General features: G+C 39.6%; 1 protein-coding gene across 6 annotated transcripts in view; it reads right to left on the bottom strand.

Moving 5' to 3' along the window:
- The window catches only part of ACACA (acetyl-CoA carboxylase alpha), a 2,143,878-nt gene that overhangs the window by 1,053,382 nt on the left and 1,071,501 nt on the right, over window positions 1-18,995 (bottom strand). For all 6 annotated transcript variants that reach the window (XM_044054575.1, XM_044054578.1, XM_044054576.1 and 3 more), the window contains one exon: window positions 5,194-5,409. In XM_044054575.1, coding sequence (XP_043910510.1) covers window positions 5,194-5,409 — 216 coding nt within the window. The remainder of the gene's footprint in view (window positions 1-5,193; window positions 5,410-18,995) is intronic.

The raw sequence follows: 18,995 nt of genomic DNA on the forward strand, positions 1-18,995 counted from the left end.
GGTGCTGGTTATTGAGAGAGTCCTTGCTAGAGGATGCAAAGGCATCGAAGAAGTCTGGAAGGATAGGGATAGGTGAGACAGCAGAGGGACTAGGGATGTCCACATGCAACAGATCATAATAACGTTTTTGAATATCCATCATCTCAGTGGTTTCCCACTTGAAATACTCTTGTATTCTAGTCAGAGTGTAAATGAAGGAAATTTCTTTTACAAGGGAGTCAGCCCCATTAGAATCTTCCTCAAGGGAAGCAGAGTCCAGTGGAGAGGGTATCTGGATAGAGTAGGCTAGGGACTCCTTATCAGAAGATAGGTCCTCCTCAGATTATGATTCTTCCCTGACCCTCTTCTGTGAAGAAGCAGGCCATGGGGATGTAGGGACAGTAACCCCTGGAGGGGGTTTAAGAAACATTAGGGCATTGAAGATGCTTTGGGAAAAGGCCTGCCAATCCTTTTGTAGGTCAGAGGTAGGAGAAATATGTTTAGTTTTCTGTTTCTTTTTGCTGGGCATGTCGATTCTATGGACAGAAGGCGAACCGGATGTATGGCTGCATTCTATAATGTCTCTATCCACTTCCTTACGAATAAGGATGGTCAGAATCCCTCAAGGCCCTTCAGAAATAATGAGTGATGGTTCCTCTAGGACGTCCGGAGCAGATGCTTGAGGTACCTCAGTGAAAATGCTACTATCCTGTTCCAAGGCCACCTCCATTACAGGCTTGGCCTGTGATTTGGACGATGGCCTAGAGCAAATCTCCAGACTGGTAGTCATCTCAAAAGGGATGTTAGGCCCTGGAGGTGCAGGCGAGGCTTCTGGCCTAGGTTTCCTGGTCTTCCACTTTGTTAATGACTTGGCTTCTGAGGAGTTTGAGAAGATTTTCCACATATATGGAAAGTGAATTAAGCCTATTCTGTAGGCTTTTTGGGACAAATGACTGGCAGACAGGGCAGGCCTTATGGTCATGGAAAAGTCCAAGACAAAACAGGCACTGTTGATGGCTGTCCTTATGTGAAATATGATGTCCACATTCACATTTGCCCTTCGTGGATGACATTAAATTAAGAACTCTATCAAAAGTAAGAAAATAATTCACTAACAGGGCACTTATCTGAGCAGAGGTTTCTTCGGCTGCCAGACCGTACATATGGGAAGCGCATTCTGTCTGGCGGCAAAGAAGTTCTGAGGTTGGTGCAGGTGAATGTCACTTTTATAACCTACATCTGTTAGACTACGTGTGACGTACCATGCACCCTAGGCACAAAAGACTTTTGTAAACTGGCCAAAGTCTGGTTGCTTGGCAGGCAATCTCTCCCATGTAAAGAATACTGCAACAGCAGAATAGAAGGACATATTCATGTTGAGACCAGCTGTTACAACAGGAATCATGCTGAAGGATACATTTATACACTTCTTGGCATTTGGTTTTACTCTACGGTTTTGACACCAGCTATTTGTTCAGGACAGAATTTGGTGTCTTCTGGGGAGTTTATAATGATTGGCTACTAGCCCTTAACATTACCTTTCACTTCCAAGAAGTAAATGCCAAAGAAGAGTGGTCCAAGGACTGAACCCTGGGGGACACTGCTAATGACATTTTTTTGGAGGTAGTAGAGTCACCCACCCCCAACTTCCAGGGTTGTATCTGTAAGCCAGTTTGCTACCCAACAAGTTACAAATGGATTGACATTTAGCATATCTATGACACCCGAGTACTGGATGGTGTTGAACAACTCTGCATGGCCAAGATATGTAGGGTGACTGTTATGCCCTCATCCATTCTTTACATAAAGATCAACATAATCATAGTCTACAAAACTAAGAAACTGGACGCTCTTGAATATGAATATGGGCAGCAAGATACAAGCAGTGAAAATGTTTTTAGCTCCTTTAGTCTTGTATACTTGCCAAGCAAACTTTTATCAGCCAGATGATAATTAATAAAGAATGGAAGTTTATTTGGGAAGGGAAAAGGGCAAGAGTTAAGTGGGTAAGTAGAATCTCCCCACAGAACAAGGTGTTTTGAGTTAAGTGGGTTGAGTGAGTACTTCACAGCTATGCAATTAAGATGCATACACAGTACTCAAGGAGAAGCATATAAATGAACGTGGACAAGGATGGTAACATGATGGTAACAAAACAGAAGCATTTTTCAGAAAGTGATGGTAGACTGAATAAAAGCTGCCAAAACAACTTTCTTTGACATGGGAATTTTGTTTTGGCAATTTTTTTTTTTGGGGGGCGGGGGCGTGATCTACTTGCATTTGTTATAATAGCTGTCGACAGATAAACATGATTCCTGATAAAACAGGTGCAAGTCTGAGAGACAAAATGAGGCTAGGAGTTAGGATGCATGTATTTAAGGAAAATAACAACTATACAGAATAATGTATTGATAAAGCAGTAGTTAGTACTCTAACAAGTAAGTCAATACAGGAATGGAGAAAGGACCAAACCTCTTAACTGTACAAATTTTCTCAGAACGTCCAGATTTTTGTCTCATATTTTTGGTCTGTTTCTCAATAAAATTGTGGTTTTCTGGCAAATCATTGAGGATTGAAGTCAGAGAATAGTGACATACATTTGAGATTCAGACTTCATACCTCTCAGAAAATGTATGCTAATGCAAAACCTGTTATTCTACTTTCTAAGTTTGTAAGAGCAATATTTAAAAGTTGTCCCTATTTTGGCTCCTTTATCCCCCATTATTTATGGCTTTATCCAAATTTCCTGCCCTAACAGGTTGAAAGGTGTAGAAAGGAGATTTTTACCAATAGGGAAGTCTGTACGTAGGGGTAAAGAAAATAGCCAAAAGGGAGTGAAATTTATCAGAGGAAATTAAAGCATGAAAGATATTGGGAGCAAATAACTCATGAGGGAAAGCTAACAGAGTGAGATGAGGCTAAGCAGAGGTTTATACTGCAGATTAGACACTGCTTTTCCTATCAGAGATTGGTAGAGTACAGACAATGAAAATGCGATACTGTAGTGGTAAGTGAAAGACCAGCTGAGGTAGAATTTTAACTTCAATCTAGAAGAGAAGCTGGTGCTAAAAATGACATAATTTGTAGGTTTCATTTCTCACATAAGGATTAGGCAAGGTTCTTTAGATTCAATGGCTAGTCTAATGTAGATGTGCTCCTTCACAAAGCAAGCAGAAATGCTGTGGGTTTTTTCTAAATTACTTGTGTGTTAAGATAATTGGGCTGTCAAAATGTCTTAACAGTTCAGAAATTCATTACTTTAACACTTTAAATACTCTGTTCTAATTCGCTGTGTTCATGCTCTTCTCCTGGCTAATGCCTTATCTCTTGCTTTACTCTTACTATATCTAACTTCCTCTTTTACTCTTCTTTCTTTTTCCCTTTCTATCTCAGCCCATTTTTTCTCCCTCCTACTTTTTATTTTCTAGCGCTCTCCTATTACACTTTTCTCCTCCTCTTTATTTCTCTTTTTCGTTTTATTTCTTCTCCTCTCCTTCTTCACTGACTCCTCCCCACTCCTCTATGCTATACATCTAACTACTGCTTATGTATTTCTTTTTGTAAATTTTTCATGTTATGCTTCTTCTTCTTTCGGTTTTTCCCGGTTAGGGGTCGCCACAGTGGATCACCTGTCTGCTCATGATTGGCAGTGGAGTTTTACAGTGTTGAGTTGCCAGCCCAGCGCCCAACCTTCCACAGAAGGCACACACACTCACACCTAGGGCCAATTTAGAGTGTCCAATCCACCTACAGCATGTCTTTGGGATGTGGGAGGAAACCCACGCGACCACAGGAGGACATGCAGACTCTGCACAGAAGGCACCCAAGCCGAGAATCAAACCAGAGAACCTCTTGCTGTGAGGTGGCAACGCTAACCGCTGCACCATCGTGGCCTCCCTTTCATGTTATGCTTCTAATTTTGTCAAATTTACCTTCATCCCTTGCTGTCTATTTACTCTCTTTCACATTCGCTCACTTGGTTATTATTTTGCTAGTGTACTCATATTTTTCTTTTATTATTATACATACTGTGCATCTTTTTTCTTCTCTAAATTTACTTTACCTTGTACTAACCTTATGTACTGTTTCTCTCTGTTTTGGGGGCTTTCCCCCAGGACTCCACTGAAAATGGGTTAATACCCAATTGGACTATCCCAGTTAACAAAAGTAAATAAATAAAAGAGATAATAGTACAGTAATTGCACTTTTATTGAACATTTAGACACACAACATTTGAGCTAAAGTAGGAATTCAAAGTTGTGACTGCATTAAATTTGTTCAGAGGTGATAACATTTCTACTATATTCTAAATCTGTTCCAAGTGCAGAGAACATTAAAGAAGCAAATGGCAAATACACAAATAACAGTTCTCTTGTCACAAAATGTGGGATGCAAGCTCGTCAGACCATAAAACATCCTCATGCAGAGCTCTGCAGTTATGCTGCTTTTGCTGCAAAAAAAAATGTCATATTGGTCCACCTTGCTATGAAAAAAATAGTTTCTGTTCCACTGGGTAAAAAAAAATGGGCAGGAAAGCCTATTGTACAAAGCACAGATATAAAAAACAGTGGATACTAAATTCTATTCATGCAGACACATGAATAGGCATTTTTCCCTTTCTGAAATTCCTGCTCATCTTACCAGAGTATCACTCCCTTATCAGCTAGAATCCCCTTCCTGATTTAGATTACTCTGATTTTCATTAGCTTCTATATTATAACATTGCATATACTTCATTGTGCCTGCTTTGTAATTTTTGACCAAGTATATCTATCTCATCCTGTTGTTATATTAATTCTGAGGATACTTTTCAACTTCAATGCTCAAGAATTCTGGACAAAGCCAAAAATAACGGAGGAGGCCCACATCAGTAAAAGTTTTGTTTTTAAATATGACTCTAATTCACAGAAAAAGTTTATAGAACCACACTTTTTTTATCAACATACATTTTTTTTGAAAAATAAGTATGAAACGCCAATGTCTGACACTATTGACTGACTGTCATCTTCAATGATTTACAAAGAAAACAAAAATTTTATGAAAGACAGGGTAAAAATATGAGGCAGAAGTAGGGGCATAGTAAAAACTCATTTGACAGGAATGATTCTGAAAAAAATAACATTGCTGTTGTCAGAAGAGAATTTGTGCTAGACAAATCCATGCAGTAATAATAGAAAAATAAATTAATATAAAATATACAAATACATGTCTTACCTTGGTGACCAGATCAGAATGCCGAATAATGGCACGGACAAAGAACCTATGGTCAGTGACCTCTATTCCTGCAGCAACTTTTGCAGCCCCTAAATATAAGTGCATTTTGTGATTGGCACATGGAATGGCTTTAAGATCAAAATTCCTCATCCGATTCAGTTCCAATTGGAAGGCCAGTGCTGGTTCTAGGTGCCGATAAATGCGGTCCTCTTCAAACTGGCAGAAGACAAAAAAAATGACCAAATCAATATGTAAGAATTAGAATTATTCAATGGAAAACACAAAGGCATTCTATATTTAGGTTAGAAAAGCTAACATTTTACTCCTAAGTATTAAGATCAGAATGAAGTTTTTTAAAGAAAAAACAATAAACCAGATTTGTGAATGCCTTACAAATGCAGTAAAAGCATGAGCAAAAATAAACCTGTCAGAGTATTCATGTACTTTATAAGGTTTCTCGCTATCTTTTATATTAACATTTAAAAAATACAGCCATTGTTGGTGGTCTAAAGGGATAAAGCCCTGACGAGGAACTAGGCCAAGCAATATCAATATCAATTAGCAACTCAGGTCCTCGATGGCCCATCGAGGGGGGTGGCAAACAGGGACATAGATTGATACCAATCCTTGTAAGTGGGTGAGCAACCCAAAAAAAGCATCCTGTGGGTGGGCTTTCAGCCTCCTCCAATTGATCCCTTGTAAATTGCTTTTTCAGAATCCCTTCCCAATCCTTTCTAACCTCCTCTGATTGAGTCTTATAATTAACATGCAATATTTTATTTGCTCTACTAATTATACTCTAACAGCAGCTTCTGTTCTAGATTCAACTAAAAAGTCCACCAGAGCAGGTCTTTCACTTAACACTCCCCTATCCTTTTCTCTTTCCTTTAATCTGAAAACAATCCCCGATAAAGAAGGCAATCTCTAACCTGCAGTAAAAGCATCTTCTTGGCCTCATCGCAATCTATTACCTGTCCCTCTCTATATCTGTTCCCAATATTTTGATCCCTCTGCCAGTTTTCTTCAGTAAATTCCAGCCCCCTCTTGCCTACATGTAACCTTATTTGCAGTTATTCTTACTGGCAAAATCACTTTTCTATATTCTTGTGTTGGCTTAGTTCTTAAAATACTGTCTGCTACTTTATGAAAGTAATAATCAGTATGGCTGTTCTTAGTCTCTTTTAGGATCTGCATCCAAAATCCCATTTTCTGTTTCTCGTACTTTCCACCTGCTTCATAATCATCCCTTTCCAAGTGGAATTATAACCTTCTGTTTGCATTATGCATATGGGCCTTAACTGTGCAGCTCTAAAACTCTTGCCCTTTTCCCCCTTACAGAAAATTCCTTCAATTCTTTATTAATTACTGTCCACAACCTCTCTTATGGTTGATGAAAATATGCCTTCTGTGTATATAAAACTAAAGGGACTAAAACATTTTCACTGTTTGTATCTTGCTATCCATATCTATAAATAAAAGCTTCTATTTTCTCAGTTTTTTTTATATTTTGTTTAGTCTCTTCCCACATATCCTTAGCTGCCATAACAGAAACTATTTTAATCCATACTCCTAAAAACCTCATATCTTATCTTGTGCCCATAAATAAGAGTATTGCTGAACCAAGTCATCTGTGGGTATATAATTTACAGCTATAGCCTTTGTTTTATCTTTATTAATTTTATATCCTAAAAAGACTTGAAACTGTCTCAGAATGTTCCAACACCATGAGATGTTGTTTTCTGGATTTATCAGGTACAAAATAATATCACCTGCAAATAAAACTTTGTTTTCTGGATTTATCAGGTACAAAATAATATCACCTGCAAATAAAACTAACTTCTTTATTACCATGCCAATTATATGCTTGCATTTCTATGGATTTTCTTTGCAAATGACTAAATATAAAGCAAATAACAAAGGAGAAAAAAGACACCTCTGCCTGGTTCCTCTGTTCAAACATAACTTTTCAGAGAGAACCCCTTCCACCTTAATTCTTGCCTCCAAGCCTTCACATAACCCCATAATTAACAGTATTATTGTGTCAGGAACTGCAAATGCTTCCATTGCCCAACTCATAATATCCCAGCTTACTCTGTTGAATGTTTTTTCTGCATCAAGAACCACAAACAGCAGCATATTCTTACACTCTGCTTCCCTCTGAATCATCACTGTTCTATTTATTGTCAAATGTTTACCTCCATTTCACATAACCACATTGATCCATATCTACCAATTGTGGTAACACCTTTGCCATTCTTTTAGATGGCACAGACATAAAAAAAAAGTCTTTAGGCTTTTCCCAGTTAAGAGTCACCACAGAGGATCACCGGTCTGCTAATGATAGGCAGTGGATTTTTATGGTGTTGAGTTGCCAGCCCAGCGCCCAACCTTCAAAGTAAAAACACGCTACCTGCATGTCTTTAATGTTCACTCAACTTCGGGGAGGACATGCAGATTACACACAGGAGGCAGTCCAGCCCAAAATCGAACCGGAGAACCTCGTGCTGTGAGGCGACAGCGCTAACCGCTGTTGCACCACCGCGGCCTCATAGCATAGACATAAACATATTATAATTATGGTTTAAATTTGAAATGGGTCAATATGAAGCTGGGTCTGATAAGTGTTTACCATTCTTAAGTAAAACAGCCACCACAGTTTTCATTTAAGATGCTAGTGCCCCCCCCCCCTTTTGAAATACTGTTAAACATAATCTTCCAGATCTTTATCATTTTCTTCCCTTAACTTCAAAACTTCCACAGGAATACCATCTATTCCTGGAGACTTTCCTGAAGATTGATTATACATCACTATTTTTATCTCAACTTCTCCTATCTCAGCTGTTAGTTGGTAAGCATCATCTACGTCTAACCTTGGCATAATTAAAACTTCCATTCATGCTCTTTCCAGATTTCTAAATTTCTCTGCTTTATACAGATCTGCATAAAATTTCTGAAATATCACTAATACCTTTACAGGATCTAGAGGTTCTCCCGTTTGATTCTCGGCTTGGGTTGGGAGTGCCTTCTGCGTGGAGTCTGCATGAACTCCCTGCGGTCGAGTGGGCGTTAGAAAGACATGCATTGAATGGGCGTGCCTTCGTTGAAGGTTGGGCATCGGGCCGGCGACTCGACACCATAAAAACCAACTGCCAATCATTAGCGGACCGGAGTTCCGCTGTGGCGATCCCTAACCGGTAAAAGCCGAAAGACAGACAACAACAACCTTTACAGGATCTCTGGTTATTTTTCTTGTTATAGACTCCCGAGGTTTGGCAGCAGCCCTTTCTACTTTCTGTTGCCTAAGTCGTGCTAAAAGTTTTTGTTCTCTAGAGTTATAATTAAAAAATAGTTGCTTAACAGCAGTCTTTCTAAACTCATGCATATTATCCAGATACTCACTAATTTTCTTTTGAACACTTTGCATTTGCACCTCTTCTTCTTCTTCTGTAAAATGTCCTTTATTCTGCAGTACTTTTGACAGCCTCTCTAAGTAATCCTTTTATTTCTTAATCATCTCTCTAACTTTTATTTCTACCCTATTTTTAACCTCACATTTTCATTTTATCCCACCCACTAGCTACACCATCTGAAGATATTTCTATTTTCCCTAATAACTCTTGAATAATTTCAACTACCCATTCCTTTTATTCCACAGTTTTTAACAGGTAGGTAGGAAAGTTCCAGTGACTCATTTTTACTTCATTACCCTACATTTGTAGCTTAGTTTTTATTGGGGCATGACCAGAAGGAATTATCAAATGTGTGTCAAAGCTTTCAATTAATTGCAAATGTTCCTGCAAAATATAATTTCTATCTAGTCTAACCCAGTTATTGTACCTAGGGGAATAATATGTAAATTCTGTCCTACTATGGAATTCATATATTCCATAAGAAATATTTTCATAAATGTCTTCAAAAATTTACCCCCTTTTGGTATATTTCCCTTCTATGTCTCCTGACACATCCTGACCATTACAAATCAAGTTTCAGTCCCTATCTATAAATAATAATCCCTGCTGAAAAAGCTGATTATTTCTCCCCAAACTTTCTTAAGCTCCATAATAGCAGTTTTTGGTGAATATAAATACAAGCCAGTAAAATACTCATCTCTTGCCAAAAGCTCTTTACTACCACAAATCTACCATTACTGTTTTTTTTTGTTTCTCTTCTATCACTGTTGGATCTATTCTATTAATTAGTATAATTGCTCCTCTTTTCCTTTGTCCCTTATATTCTACTGATTATCCAACCTGAAATCCTTTATCAAATTAATATACTTCATTTATTTCCAAATACGTCTCCAGCAGCAGTGCAATCTGCATTTCTTAATATAATTCAATATTCTTTCCTTTTTGTCTACACCTGTAAGGCCATTTATATTCCAAGATAATATGGATACTGTAGCCATTGTGATATAAAGCTATTATTTACAGCTACTATACAGTTGATTTTTTTGAATGTATATGTCAAATGTTTTGTTGCATGCACACATTTGGCCATCTGATCTTTTATACAGTTGTTTCTTCTCATCTCCATATGAACCTATGTCACATTTTTCAAGACTTTTTGTTTTAATGAAAACCCTCAAAAAAAAAAAAAAAAAAAAAAAAACATTTTCAGAATCCCCCATCTCCTATTAACTTACAACAAATACACAAATATTCAAAAAAAGAAGTTTAACTTCCCAGATAGGAACAATTGGCCCTAAATGGCAACAACTGCACCCACATACATTACCTAACCTAAAATGAGGTTAGACATGCTAAAGTGCATGTTATAATCTGTTTTCTAACTTACTTTTCTCATCTTCATTCTCCTCCCAGATGTGAAAAACAGCTTGTATGCTTTAACAAAACATTATTTATTTGGCATTTGTTTACTAGGAAAGTCCAACTAGGACATGAGGTACCAATTTTCAGCACAGGTCCTGGGAGAAAAGCTCCAGACACATATGATTAACAGAATGAAAAACTAAACCGACATAATAATGTCATAACATTCAAAAACAAATATGAAAACAACACATTAGTTTGTCAGAATGAGAACTTGACAGTCATAACCTTCAAGCACAAAATTTGAAAAACTACATATTAGTTTGTCAGAATAAAAACTCAACATACATAATAAAGTCATTATGTCTGAGCATAAATTATATGGAAAACCTGATAATAGAAGGTGCAGCATTATTTACATAATATATTATTATCATAATGATTATTAATATTCTAGGGGTCATAAAATATGGTAACAGATTATACTGGTGAAGGCAGGGGATATTTCAAGTACAGTAGGTAGGATGTGACAAAGGGGATAGTAGGAATAGATGTGGAGAAGGTATGAGTCTAACCTCAGGGAAGTATGTGTAGAGGAAGGGGGAGTAGGGTAAGTTAGTATTGGGGATAAAGAGAGTAGGGGTAGAAAAAAGTATAACAGTACCTCAGCCTGGGCTCATACAGGAGCAAATCCAAGCTTTGTTGAAGTATTCTTTTATAGAGTTTTTGAAGGTATGCAGGTTAGTAGCAGTTTTGATAGTTAAAGGAAGGGAGTTCCATAGTTTTGCCACAGAGCAGGAGTGAAGGCTTAGGCCTTGGGTTTCATTAGGTTTATAAGTTGTGAGGAGATGTTTGTTTTCAGATCCGAGATGTTTATTTGGGATATCAAAGTTGAATAATGGGCTAAGAGCAGGACAAACTAGTGGGCTGTGGATGATTTTGTATACCATAGTAAGTTGTACGTACTGGAGGGGGAGTTTGAGCGATCTTAGGGAATGTACGGCTTTACAGTAATGAGTTAGAGGGGTTATGTTTATGGCAAATTTGGTAATTTTGTTACAGCAGCTTTCTAGTTTTTTTTTCTTAGGAAGGTCTGTAAGTTAGTTAGAATTGGGGCCCCATATAAGTGAGGACAAGAGGTAGGTTTTGGCCAGGGTAATTTTGGTAGCTGCTGTGAGAAAGTATTTATTCCTGTATGGCATGCCTAGTTTTGGAGGTTTTTTTTATACTGTTTTGTGTGTGTAGGTCAAATATGAGATTATCGTCAATTGTGACACCTAGTAGTTTGGTATGCTGAACCAATTCAATTTCAGTAATGTTGACTGAAAAGATATTGAAGTTTCTTTTGTTGGAGCTATGGGCTTTGTGGGTGAAGAGAAGGAGCTTTGTTTTCTGGGGTTCAGTAGGAGCTCAGCATTGGACAGCCATGTTTCTATTGAAGAGAAAGCTTGTTGTGTTAGGTGTTGTAGGTGAGTTAATGTGTCTGATACGCAGATGACAGTGGAGTCATCTGCATACTGGATTAGAGTGCCTTCACAGGAGGATGTATGTAAGTTATTGATGAAGACATTAAATAGTAATGGGCCAAGGATAGATCCTTGAAGTACATCTGTGGGGGTAATGTGATATGGGGAGAATCTGTGCCCTACCATTTTACTGTTGCTGCCTGTCAGCTAGGTAGCTAGAAAACCACTGAAGTGAGGAGGAGGACAGACCAATACTGGAACGTCCTTTAAGGAGTTTGGGGTGAGATACCATGTCAAATGCTTATGACAACTCTAGAAATATGGCAGATACTATTTTGCCAGTATCATGGGCTTTGCTGACATAGTCCACGAAAGATAATGAGGCTGCTGAGGTACTATGTGCAGGTCTAAAGCCATGCTGAGTGTGGGAAAGTAGGTTGTTTTGCGTAAGATGGTGGAGAAGTTCTAGGTGCACACATTGTTCTAGAATCTTAGACGGGGGGGGGTCAAGATTGCAATAGGATGGAAATTTGTGTTTCAGTGGAATTATAAAAGGGATAATGAATCTTTTTCATCGATTAGGGACATGTGATTCAGTTATGAATCTATTTATTAAGATGCTAACAGGGAGCTATTGTCTCTGTGCCATCTTTAGGTATTCTGGCGGGAGGCTGTCTGCTGAGGTTGAACAAGGTTTCAGTTTTTGTAGTAGTTTTTTTTTTTTTTTTTACAGATAAAGGGATGGGCTGAAGAGGAAGCTGGGGATGGTTTGGTTTTGGTTATGAATGAGGGATTGGTTGTGTGTGTGTAATGTTTGAGGTGTATAAAGGTTAGTATCAGGGGTACTAGTAGAAGTAGTGAGTTGGGGTGGATGAGTTGAGCTTACTTTTAGGTTGGATATGGACTCTATAAAGTATGTGTTGAATCTGGTGGCTGTTTAAAGAGGTGGTGTATTGGAGTATGAATTGGGATCATTTTTGTTTCTTGGTTTGAGCAGTCATGTTACAGAGGACCAGAATTTCTCAGGGTTGTTTTTGTGGTTATCTTGAATGTAGGAATAGTATGAGTTTTTTTTTTATCCTGCAATATTTGTCTTTTTGTTTATTTGAGGAGCTGTCTGCATGAATGAAAATTTATGTCATTTTTATTCTTCAGCCAGGCAGTCCATGCTTTGTCCTGGTCTTTCTTTAGAATTTTACATGATTTGGTAAGCCACAGGTCATGGTTATTTTTTATTCTTTTTGTCTGCTGAGGGGTTACGAAGGTACTATAGAATCTATAGATTTTAGAGATTCATTAAATACGTCTTTGCAGAATTTTTGTAGGTTATGTTTAGTTTTGAACTTATGTTGTTTGCGAGTTGAATGAGAGTCCTCTGAGTATAGGCTAGTAGGTGGTCACTTAATGAGTCAGGGTGTGTGGCTGAGGTTGTAAAGTTAGAAGGGTTTGAGACTAGTATCCAGTCCAGGGTGGAGTGTTGCATGTTATTTTTACTATATCTGGTAGGAGTATTTATAAGTTGAGTAAAGCCATAGTGGTTCATACTGTTTGTTGGGTGGTGTGAGGTTAGTGTCTGACAGTTAATGTTAACATCCCCTAGGATAATGGTTTAATTCGGTACTGTTTCAGATATCTAGGCTAGAATATTTTCTAGAATGGGAATGTTCTGCCCGGCGGGGTGTATAAAACAACTATGCATGTGTTTTTAGATGAGTTAAGTTTTAGAAATGTTATAAGGATTTCAGCTGTGCAGACTTTTGGTATAGTATTTGAGTATGGGGAAACTATCAAGTTGTTAGGGAAAATTAAAACTATTCCACCACCTTTTTATGGTGTTCTGTCTACTCTGATAATGTTGTAATCAGGGGAAAAATAAATTAGTATTTTTTATTTCTGGTTTTGCCAGGTCTCAGTAATAGCAAGGATGTCTGGTTTAGTTAACCAGGTATGAAAGAGTGTTGGTTTATTGCACATGCTCCTCATATTAAGAGTGATAAGTTTTAGTTTTTTTGTCTATGTAGTAGGAATGGGACCTGGATTGGGGTGAATGTCCCTGCACAAGTTTAAGGCCACAAAAGAACATCTAGTTGTTTTAAGTAATTTGGGTACTTGTATTAGTTTTAGGTTGTAGTGGTTAGTACTGAGGACTTTAGGGGTGGGAATAGAAGATCTGTATAGAGATCAGTGTTGGTGTTATTTGGGAGAACATTGTAGTGGAAGGATTGAATGGTGATCATGAAGTAATAGTTGAGGTATGGCTTTGTAGTAGTGTTGCTGAAGGAGTTGAGAAGCATGAGTAAAACAGCATGACTGGTGTAGAGTAAGATGTCTTAAGTAGAAGTAGAGGGGGAATTGAAGCAGTTGTAGGGGATAGAGTCTAAGTGAAAATACTATGGGAAAGTAGTGTAGAAAAAGGGGTGTGTGGTTACAGTAATATGGGTGATGTGTGGGAGGGGGATGTTGTGTAGTAGACTGACAGGAATGTAGTTGGAATTGGAGGGAGTTTGTAGGAGGTGGAGCTAAAGGAAGTATAAGTTTATAAAAGAAGAGTGGTAGGTTGTCCTAGTATCTTCTCTCGAATGTAAGGAAAGAGGGGTATTAAAGGCTAGGGTATAATGAAGTAGTCAAAATAAGAAAAATGAAGGTTCATTTGGGAAAAGAAAAGGATACAATGTCGAATAGATACCTACTATAAGCGAGGTTGTGATTATAAATGGATATAGTGCAAAGCAGTATGGGAGGGAGAATGATAGTTGGGAATGGAGCTAAAAAATATAAGGAAGCAGAAAGCAAGAAACAGAAGTGTAAGTATGGAAGTAGTAAAGTGATTTGGGGAGGGCTTTGGAGAAGGAATCACAAGTGAAATGTGTATGTAGGCAGTATAATATTAGAGTAAGAGGGATGTAATGAATTGGGGAGGGTACAGGGTCTCCTACACTCAGGTCAATTTATAACTTTTAGCCTCAAGAAAAAAGTGCATTGACTATCTTTAAATTAAACTAAATTGTATACTGTTCTATTAACTGCACTTAAGTATTAAGGCTGCTAGGAAGGTGATATCTCTTATTCACTTCCCATAATTTCAGACTTTACTTTTGACTGAATCACTTGCCACTGCACCCTTTCTTTGCATTTCCCTCAGGAAAGAACGCTATGAACTCTCAATATTAATTGCTTACACCTACAGCTTGTCTCCATGTAAAAGTAATCAGCAAAGAATCTTTGTAAATTTCACTCAAAACAGAATGTACAGCTGCCTTAAGCTGCAGATTTATTGGCTGTCATTGAACATTTGCTTATGGAAAAAAGCTAATATCTTTGTAGATGTAAGAAACTTAGCACGTTTCATGACTTTCATCATTTTGCCTTATTTTTCAGGCATACTAAAAACACTTGTTTCCAGCTTAAGCCAAGGGCATTAATCTAGACATTCACCGCTGTAAAAAATAAGAGAAAATATCTTAATTCCGCATATAATATAATCAGTGTGCTTTTACATACCACCTCAGCCTCAGCAGCCCAAGATAACAGCATTTTCACAGGTTAATAGGTGTGTACTAGGCCAACGGCCCTGGAACCTTTACAAGCCTAGCCCATAAAAGTGCCCTGGCATCATGCTGCCATGAGTTCCCAGTGTCTCTATCAAGTAGAGCCACTGGAGTGATCCCTGGGGTGAATTTTCTATTTCCCATCTATTCATCAAGATTTCTCTTGAAAAGGGCCAGTGAGGTGCTCTGCTTGACATGTATGAGAAGTCTATTCCAGACGATGGGCTGTCTCCCTCCAGCATGTTCTGTTGATTGTGGTAATTAGGTTGAGGTCCCTAGAGTGTGTGGTGCAGAGGGATTGGGATTTCTTTAGGTGTAACATTTCTAACAGGGATGGGTCAGAAATGGCTTTGTAAGTCAAGCAGAGATCATCTCTTAATAGACGATATGAGACAGAGAAAAGCTGGAGTTTTTTTGAGTCTGTCAATGCAGAGCATGTGTTTAAAGCCTAGGATCCTCTTCATGAGGTACTTTTGTGGCCTTTCCAGCTGTTGCAGGTGTTTAGTGAGGTACATGCCAAATGGGGCATTATACTCGATAACTGGTCTAATGAGGGAAGAGTAGTGAGAGATGATGACCTTTTTCTTCCTGCATGCAAAACCCTTGGCAATGAGATGTGCCACACAGAAGGACTTTCTGACCACAGTGGCAATATGGTGGTTGCAGGAGAGGTTGCTGTCAAACTGTGTCCCCAGATCTCTTATAAAGCCTTCAGTTTTCAGTGGGCTACCATTAATGTGGTAATTAGTGGGAACTGACTTTTTCCCGAAGGGAATGACAATGCATTTTTTTGCATTAAACTTAAGACTATGGGTTCGACACCAGTCATTGGTCTCAGTGAGGCCTTTCTGTAGGATATCTACATCACTCGGGGAGTTAGTAATGGCTCCCAGCTTGCAATAATCGGCGAACATGGTTAGCTAGAGTCCCTTCATGTTGGCCTGGACTTCTGAGAAATAGATGCCAAACAGGAGAGGACCCAGGACCAATCCCTGTGGGACTCCATTCGTGAGTGGTTGGCAGTCTGACTTGGGAGTCTGCTACTTTCACACTGTGCGTTCTGTGAGCCAATTTGCAACCCACCTAGTGATATAGGGGTTGATGCCTAGTTTGGTGAGTCTATCAAGAATTCCTGAGTGGGGAATGGTATCAAAGGCCTTGGCCAGATCAAGGTAGGCTGTATGAGCTGCCTCGCCCTCATCAACAGCTCTGGTGACTGACTCAAATAAGTCAACCAGGTTGAGCAGGCATGATCTACCCCTCACAAAACCAAATTGCGTGGGATCCAGAGTTCGGAGATTCCCTATATCCTTGTTAATTAGGTCTATGATAATGCGCTCTATAGCCTTACATATCAAACTCATCAGGCTAATGGGGTGATAATTCCCAGGGTCTGTAGTCACTCCCCCTTTATGGAGAGGGATGACTGCAGCAGTGTGCCATTCTGTAAGAACAAAGCCTGAGATGAGGCTGTGACTGAACAGGGCCACACAGGTGTGATGCCAGTTCACTTTGTAGTTCATGTAGAACACAGCCAGGGATATTGGCAGGTCCCACGAAAGCTGTAAGCTTGGCCCTGGATAATGCACCTTTAACCTATGCTGCAGTAATGGTGGGTGCCTGGCATTCTTCTGGTATTGTGATTGGTCCTTTAGGGGGGAGAGAGAGGTAAAGCTGGCACTGACTGTCAGCCAGTATGTTGGCAGTATGTTGGCAATATCTGTTGGCTCAGTATAGGAGGTACTATTGTGCAGTAACACAGAGCAAATCTGGGTATTGCCATGGAGATTCTTGATATAACTGTAGAAGACTTTGTAGTTGTTTTTAGTGTCTGCCGCAATTCTGCCTTCATAGCTAGCTTTAGAGGTTTTGATGAAGGATCTCAACTTTTTGTTGACGCTAATAAGGGAGTTTTCCCAGTCTTGGGACTTCACCTTTTTCTGCAACAGTTTCTTCCTTCTGTTGTAGAGTTTGTTAAAGGCAGGGGACCACCAGATTGGCTTCCTTTTTTGGAGGAGAGCATCTGTGTTCTGTTGGGTATGGCTAGTTCCATGCATTTATGTATGTGTTCGTACAGTGCACTGGTGTATGATTCGGCGGTCATGCACCTATTTTCCATTAACATGGGTGCCGTGAAGTTAGCCACCTCTGTTTTTAGGAGCCCAAAGTCAGCTTTGAAGACGTTTTTCATGGTGGTTACCTTTGCTGGTGGTGTGGGTGAGATGTGGATTTCCATGTTAATTAGTTTGTGGTCAGATCTAACCAGGGAGGAATTGACTATTGGTGTTGAACAACAGTTGCCCATGTTAGTAATAACCAGGTCAAGGATGTTGCTTCCTCTAGTGGGAGTAAGAATGAGCTGGTCCAGCGCATTGGCATTAATGAATTCCAGGAAGCGTTGGGCAAGTGTATTGGTGCACAAGTAGTTTTCCCAGTTGATGGAGGGGTAGCTGAAGTCACCCAGTATGAGAGTGTTGGGTTGGACCCTAACAGTTTCCAGGGTGCTTAGGAATGTGGAGTGAGAGTCTTGGGACATGGTTGGGGACCTATAGCAGGCTATGACCTGAATCGCTGTCTCACCCACTGTTAGTTATACCTGAAGTATTTCCGATGCGTTATGCTGGGCTACTAGTCTGGAGGTGTGCATATCCTTTATGAATATAAAGACGCCACTGCCTTTGGAGCTTTGGTCCATGTCCTGGGGACGAAAGGTGCGGAATGAGTTATAGCCTGGTAGCGCAAGGGTACTTTCTGCTGCTTTAAACCAGGTCTCCGTTACAGCACAAATGTCAATGTTCTCCATTTTGTGGAGTGCTTCGAGCGAGTGCATCTTGAGATTTAGACTTCTATCGCTGAGCAGCATGACCCTCAAATTGCATTTATTTATTGCTGTTACAGTGGAAATTTGATATTTGGAACACCGTGGGTGGAAGGTTGGCATAATGGTTAAGGTGTTTACCTTACAGTTACAAGGTACAGGGTTTGATTCTCACATGGGGTAATTGGCTAGGCTTAAAATGGTCCAAAAGGGCTGTTAGCCTAGTACTAATCTATGAACCGCCTAAAGAAGGCACTATAGGGGTGGCAAGAGCCTTAGCCAGTATCCGGAAACCTAGGGGTGACAGATGCAGGCCATCTCTGGCAAAGCATCGAGGTCTGTCAATCATGTCATCCCAAGCAGACAGATACTGGATCCCCTTAGAATGACACCAGAAACTCAGCCAATTGTTGAAGTCAATCACTTTCTGCTTGCACTGCGGTATCATTCTGGGTGATGGCAGGATGCTGCTCAGGGCTATGGTCATATCTGCCTGGGCCACATAATCAGAGAGCTCCTCCATGCCTCTTTTCATGTAGTCCAGGGAGGTACATCTCAGGTCATTCAAACCCATATGGACAATGACAGAATCATACTTGTACTATTTGTGGAGTGACCTGAGTGTGTGTGTTATGTGTCGGATCCTGGCACCTGACAGACAGCTAACTGTTACCTTCTCCTTATTCAACCTAGTGAGTGGGACATCAGTGTGCCTCACTATTGAGTTACCTATGATTAGTGTATTGGGCAAGCTGTTTTGCCTTAGGGGCTTAGGTTGAGGGGCACACTGTATAGGTGAGCTATGTGTCTTGTGATTTGTGCTGTGTTGTGGTGGTCGAGTGCATTTCTGATTTGGAGGTTTCTGCTGTTTGGGTAGATTTCTATTGAGAGCCTCTACGAAGGTGGGTGTGTGGTTTGTGTTTTTATGTGAGAGCTGTGATGGTGGGTGTTCTGAAGGGTTAATATCATAACATCAATGTAGTACAACTTCGAATGTTAAAATATCGAACCCAAAACAGTGAACACTGAAAATAGCGAAGCTGCAGAACATCGACTTCTTTCCTAGGGAAAGAATTCGGTGGGCTGTTTCTGCCGTTTCACTATTTTCTCCACTGTGGTGCAAAGGTTACGGACCGGGTTAAGGTAAGTGTGCGAAAGGAACGGGTTAAGGTGAGTGTGAGAATGGGATAGTTAGGGA

The sequence above is a fragment of the Protopterus annectens genome, chromosome 13.part0 (assembly GCF_019279795.1).
Source record: "Protopterus annectens isolate FY-2018-M chromosome 13.part0, PAN1.0, whole genome shotgun sequence".
Classification (NCBI taxonomy): domain Eukaryota; kingdom Metazoa; phylum Chordata; order Ceratodontiformes; family Protopteridae; genus Protopterus; species Protopterus annectens.